Here is a 6415-nt window from a genome sequence, read left to right on the forward strand (position 1 = left end):
CCGGTCCCGCCATGGGCGGCGGGGCGGCGCGGCCCCGCTGATCCCCGGCTGCCCGGACAAGCCCAGCTCTCGGTCCCGCCCGGGAACTCGGCTCCACAGCATCCCGGCGCCCTGGGAGCTCGGTACTCTAGCATCCCGCGAACGCGGTACTCTGGCATCCCAGGAACTCGGTACTCCGACATCCCAGGAGCTCCCCTCCACAGCATCCCAGCGCCCCGGGAACTCGGCTGCGCTGACCCCAGCTCCTCGCTAACCCGGTACTCCGGCTCCCCGGGAACTCGCACCGGCATCACCCCAGTTTCCTGGTAACTCCCTGCTCCTGGCACTCCCGGCACATCGGCTCACTCAGTACCCCGTAACTCAGCAACCCCATCCTTCCTGCTCCTCGGTACCCCGAACCCCCGTCTCCCCACTAACTCCAGTCCTCCCAGCTCTGTAGTAACCCCACACCCAGGCTCCCCGGCCCCCCGGGACAGCTACCATGGCGTTCATGGTGAAGAGCATGGTGGGGGGGCAGCTGAAGAACCTGACGGGTGGCCTGGGAGGCGAGGAGAAGAGCGAGAGCGAGAAATCTCCAGCCGAGGCGCAGGGCATGACCCGCGAGGAGTACGAGGAATATCAGCGGCAGCTGGTGGAGGAGAAGTAAGCACAACCGGCACCGGGTACCAGGGTGGGCTGGACCCCTGGGGGTCCCAGTGGGGGACGGGGCGCTCCCTCTGCAGCACCCCATCCCGTGCATGGGGAGAGACAGTGCTGTGGGCGGCAGGGCCATGAGGGAGTTTAATGAAACCCCTAATCCCTTAATCCGCTTCCTCGCCCAGGAGATGGGATTGTTTTCTCCTTTCAAGCTGCGCTGGGGGGAGGAAACTGTGGGGAACTGGGACTTTGGAGAGGAGCTGAGGGGTACATGGTGGTGGTGGGGCGGGTAGAGATGCTCAAACGCAGGGACTGTGGGGGCACCAGCTGCTGGTAACTGCCCTGTGTGCTTCACAGGATGGAGAGAGATGCCCAATTTGCCCAGCGCAAGGCAGAGAGAGCCACATTCAGGTCCCACTTCCGAGACAAGTACAGACTCCCCAAGGTACGGCCATGCTGGGCATGGAGGGGGGGGCACATCGGGATCCAAGCCCCACGCAGGGGGGACAGGCGGCAGGGGCCACGGGGGGACAGACAACACCCCTGCTCTGCAGGGAGGGGAAGGGGCACTGGAGCCTCTTCGCTGGGTGAGTTTTGAAGCCACAAAGCCCAAGTGCAAAACAGTTCCCCTAAAAAGCATCCTTCTACCCAAATCTTGGCCCCCTCCCGCTATCCCCAGAGCATTGCAAGCCACCAGCCCCAAACAGCGGGACCCCCGCCACACACTTGCCCTGTTTGATCCCCTCTCTTCCTCTCTTTTATCCCCTAAATCCAGCTGGATCAGAGAAAGCTGCCTTCACCCCGTACTCCCAGCCCCGTAGCCAGGAGCAGAGCTGGAGTTACACCTGGCTGGATTAGCCAGCTCCTCACCCTGGATTATTTGGCAAAGGTTGCCCAGCTAAACCCCTATTTTGGAATTTCTGCCCGATGAATGATTCACTAGAAACAATTTAATCAAGGGCTAATTCAGACATTCTTGGAATTGCCACAAGCTCTTCTCCCCCTAGGCCCCCCCTTTATTCAGCAAGAGTCTCTCAGTGGTGAATACTCTAAATTGGAGCTGGGCTAATTTTAATTCAGAAAGGTCAGCTAAGCCAAGTGATATTGTTCAGACTGTTTGATATTGTTATGCCAGCCTGGACGCACGCCCCACTGCTGCTCACACCCCTTTTATCGCCAGGAAATAAAAACAGCTGGAGAATTTTATTTTTTCCCCCTGCCAAAAGCGAGAGCAGGCAGAAGACAAAGAGACGGAGATATTTTTTTTTTCCCCAGGGGAAACAGGGATTTGTTCAAATCTGGCCCCCTGATCCTTTTGCAACTGTCTCGTGCCTGAGATGTCCCTTCTAATCTTGTGACGAGTTTCTTCTGTTCATTACTAAATGTGCTCGGCAGCTGGGCTGCCTCTGGCAAAATCTCCCTGTGGCTCTCCAACGCAGAGCTGTCCCCCATCTCCGGTGGGTGCAGCCGTTAAGCATACGGGGAGATTAATTGGGTGCCTAAACCTCCCCAGCCACTCCAATGCAAGCTGAAAGCTGATTTATAGCAATGCTGGCATGCTTGGGTTATCACCTCGGCTCTTGCGGTACCCGTCGGTGCATGCCCGGGCTCTGCTCAGCCATGTCCCCTCTGGGTTGGCAGTGATGGAGTGTATGGGCACCGTCCTACCCACAGCATGGGGATGACTGTGAGCCCTGGGGACCCAGGCACGTGGACCTTAAAAATGGGAAGAAAAGCCAAAGCCCATGCAGACACTGCTGTGAACCTTGCACGTGCCGTTAGTGCCCCCAGGAGCCCCCCTTCCCACCCATGCATCCCACGCCTGACCTTCTCCCTGGGCCATTTCAGAATGAAACGGATGACAACCAGATCCAGCTGGTGGGAGGCGACGTGGAGCTGCCCAAAGAGCTGGCCAAGATGATCGAGCAGGACAACGAGGAGGAGGAAGAGAAGAACTCGGTCATCGGCCAGCTCAGCAACATCCAGAACCTGGACCTTGATTCCTTGAAAGACAAAGCTTCGGCCACGCTAGAGGACCTGAAGCAGTCGGCTGAGAAATGTGCCGTGATGTGACCCGCTGAACCCCCCCCCCTCCCCGTCAACATGACGGTGCGGGAGAAGGGAGGGGATGCAGCAAAGGGCCTGGCGGTGGCTGTTGCCTGCAGCGGGGACCCCACTGATGTTGTCACCCTTTGCCTTGTGTGAGTCAGGTCCTTCTGAGCCCTGTGAAGCCTCAAGTCCCTGACCCCAATGTCCCTGATGTGTGGGGTTTTTTGTTTTGTTCACTGGTCTGAAGGTTAGAGCCAAGAGCCAGCATGCATCCCCCTGCTGTACCCCAATGCCCCCTCCACTGCCCGTGGCAAAAGATGTCTTTAGCAAGAGCTGGGGAGGGGAGGGTTGCAAGGAAGGAGAGCCCCGAGTGACCTTGGAGTGTTATTGAACCACGCCAGCATGGGATGGCTCTCCAGCAGAGCGGTGGCCATACGCCGTGTCCCTGCCAACCCCTTTTGACCAAGCCTCCTAGAAATGACAGGGCAGCTCCAATTTGCTTTGCAAGGATGAGGCACGATGCAAAACGGTCCCCCTTCCCCCTGCCCCAATCCCATCCCCATCCCATGAGAAATAACACCCTGTCCGTGCAAGAAACACCAAATACCTTGCCCTTGAGGGCCCCTCTGGAAGGAGTCAGCTGGGAAGGACTGGCTGCATGGCCCCATTTAGCCCCAGTGAGAAAGGGGGGTGTTGAGGAGCGGAGGGCTGAATTAATGCCAGAGAGGAATCAAACCCCTCCCCCATGCTCAGCTGAACCCCCACCAGCTCACCCTCCCTCTCCCGGGGTGGGATCCCCTCCTGTCCTTGTTCCTTCCAGGAGAAGAACAAAGTGATAAGGGAAAACCTTCCCCCTCCTCTGTCCGTGCTGTGGTCGTGCGCTGTGCTCGGTTGAGTGTCTCTCCACCTTCTATGCCGTCCCCGTGCCGTGGTACTGTTGTAACCGGTGGAATAAATACCAGGAGATGTCTATGCATTTCTTTTTCTCCTCCAGCAGTGCTTTCCTGATGAAGGTGTTGGGGTGCCCCAAGGCACCAGGGGGTGTAGAGAGGCCAAGCGTGTCCCCTTTACGGGGCAGGGGGGAGTGGCGGTGGGAGCTCAAGGGACAAATGCCCCGCAGCATCACCCAGAAGAAGGCATTGTGCCCAGCTGTGGTCGGGTGTTTTGCCATGTTCCATACTGAAGGGATGCTACAAGCGGCTCTTTGTCAGCAGCTGGGTTTAAAAGCAAGCAACCCCCCCAGATTTCACAGGTGGTTTTTTTTTTTTTTTTGGCTATTTTAGTAAAAAGGCTTCAGATCACTCACCAGCTCCCCACCTCAGTGGGATGTCTGCCATGCTGCTCCGAGCAAGGACATGTCCCTCTGGGGATGGGACTGTGATAAGTACAGGTGGGAATTCAAGTTGGAGCAGCTCCAGCCTGCCGGCATCCTGGCGGGAGGCAGGCTCCTGCGATGAGGCTGCCTGGAAAGAGCTGGCACAGGCTGGGAATTTACTGCTCCAAATCCCAACAGAGCTGATTAACTGTATTTGCTTTTGCATGGAGGGGGGGTGTGGGTCATCCAGGAAAATGCAGGGGAGTGTGCTGGGAAGCTGGTTGTTGTTATCATTATTGTCGTCATTATTATTTTTATTATTATTACTACTATTATTGCAGCAAGGATGCTGGACCAGGCCATGCCTGGGGCTGCTGGGCTGAGCAAAGCTCCCCAGTACGGCCAGGAGGTTGCATTCAGCCCCCAGCACCCTGGTGATACCGTGCTGGGGCCGGGCAGTCCTGAGAAACTCCCGATACCCTCCAAAGCCAGAGGTGGTCTCACCCCTGGAAGGAAAAGAGCCTCCGCTTTGGCTGGCGGAACGGACAGACAGAGGCAGCTCAGCCTCCCGGCTGCAGCTCAGGCGTGGTGGAGGCTGGCGAGAAGGGAGAGGGAAGGTTGGCAGAAGCAGCTTTAGCTTTGAAAGGAGATCATACCCGATGAGGATCAGCCCGGGCTCATCTAATCCCCCAGCGGGAAAGGGATAGTGGAGAGCAGGCACTGGCCAAGCCAAGCCCTCCAGCCAGGCTTGGCTTTTAAATCGCCGGCTGATGGCAAGGCTTGATCTATAAAACGTCCCGTGGGCGAGTGGGACCCAGGAGGGAGATGGGGCTGGGGGATGCAGCCCTTGGGTTCATCCCCTGCCGTAAGCAGCATAACCCCACCGGGGCGCAGCCCGGACCCTCTCCCCCACCTTTTATTTTGCCCCCCTTCCCCGCCGCCGACCTTCGGCTCTGCTCCGCGCTCGCTGCCGGCCCACGTGCCGCCACGCAAAGGCCGCGTGAAGCTCGGCGGGGTTATTTTAGGAGGCACCATGACCCCCAGGCATGTGAAAAGCAAGCAGCACGCGCTTTCCCGCTTGGCTCCGCAAAGTGTTAAGCCTCGGCAAAGCGTTACCAGCAAAGTGGCATCAGCTCCGAGGGGGCTCCGAGACCGCAGCCCCTCTCCCATCGCTGGCCCGGTGCCCATACCAGGGAGCAGAGTTTGGGATGGGGGGAGCAGGGGCAGGCAGCCTGGCCCCCACCCATAGAGAGCTGCATCCCCTTTCACTGGCATTCCCTGCTGCCGTGTCCCCGAGCATCCCTGCAGCCCAGCATCCCGGCTGCCTGCGTGCCCTGTGACTGCTCCAGGCATCAACGCATGGGGGGCTAAAAAACTTAAAGCAAAGAATTAGTGCAGATTAAAGCAGAAAATCTGTTTTTTCTCCCCTACACTATAAGCCCCTATATAATTCCCTGACCTACGGGGCCAGGTTTGGGGTGGATTCATCGAGCAAGGCCTTACTGGGTGCTGGAGGATCTCTGCTGGCAGTGGAGCTCACGAATGTCCGCCCCATGGGTGGGCAGAGCTCCCACCCTCCTGCACCAGGCATGGAGCAACCCCACAGCGCACGGCTGCAGGATCGGGCCTCCTTTCTGCTGGTGAGCCCGGGGTGACGTGAGCGGATTCCCTGACGGCCAGAGCGTTAAATGAGCCATCGTTAAAGAGCCGAAACAAATGAACCGCCATCAAAGGACAGGGCGGGGGGGGGGATCTCCACCCAACACTTGTTTTTTTCTTTTTGCAGGCGATTAAATCTCCCTGCGAGCTGCTGTGGGAAGGGATGGCCCCATCCACCCCGCTGCAGCACCACCGCACTGCTGGTCCAGATATCGGGATTAATCCAGATTACAGAGGACAGATGAGAGCCTGGGATTGGCTCCACACACTGACCCAGCTCTCCCCAGCCCTCTCTTTCTTTGAAAGCCCGTGAACTCACATCACCGAGTGACCCGCGGGCTGGTACAGGGAGGGTGATAAACCCATCTGCCCCCCCCGCGTCCCTCCCTGCATGATGATCGGGACCCAAGAGCCGCCCCGTGAGCGATGCACGGGCGGATCCAGGTGGGAAGAGGAGGGCTGCAAGGGGCGAGGAGGCAAAACTGCTTTGACACACATCCCCGACGGGATGGGAGAAGGTGGCTGGAGCACAGCAGCTCTCGCTCCTCCCTGCCGCAGCTGGAGCCGCAACAGAGGCCACGGCCATGGAGCCGGGGACTGCTCGCTTCATGCCTCCTTCCCTGCAGCCTGGCCGGCGACATTTGGGCAGCGCTTTCCCAGCCCTGACGCAGAAGGGACTCGCATCCACCCCCACACAGAGCTGGGGGCACCCCAAGCTCCATCACCCCCAGGGGAAGCGGCTGGGGGCCCTCCCCC

The 6415-nt window shown here is 58.8% G+C and overlaps 1 protein-coding gene across 1 annotated transcript; it reads left to right on the top strand.

Annotated features, from left to right (window-relative positions):
- Nucleotides 1–481: 481 nt before the first annotated feature.
- CPLX3 (complexin 3) lies at nucleotides 482–2709 on the top strand. The gene is made up of 3 exons (XM_009643917.1): nucleotides 482–642; nucleotides 994–1081; nucleotides 2485–2709. The coding sequence occupies exons 1-3, from the start codon at nucleotides 482–484 to the stop codon at nucleotides 2707–2709; spliced, it is 474 nt and encodes a 157-aa protein (XP_009642212.1).
- The last annotated feature ends 3706 nt before the right edge of the window (nucleotides 2710–6415 follow it).

Source organism: Egretta garzetta, unplaced genomic scaffold, assembly GCF_000687185.1.
Source record: "Egretta garzetta isolate BGI_Z169 unplaced genomic scaffold, ASM68718v1 scaffold287, whole genome shotgun sequence".
NCBI lineage: Eukaryota > Metazoa > Chordata > Aves > Pelecaniformes > Ardeidae > Egretta > Egretta garzetta.

Bases quoted from the DNA above. Each gene is read 5' to 3' on its own strand.
- CPLX3 (XM_009643917.1), top strand. From the start codon at position 482: ATGGCGTTCATGGTGAAGAGCATGGTGGGGGGGCAGCTGAAGAACCTG. The intron at 643-993 runs GTAAGCACAACC...TGTGCTTCACAG, and splicing joins CGGCAGCTGGTGGAGGAGAA to GATGGAGAGAGATGCCCAAT. The intron at 1,082-2,484 runs GTACGGCCATGC...GGGCCATTTCAG, and splicing joins ACAAGTACAGACTCCCCAAG to AATGAAACGGATGACAACCA.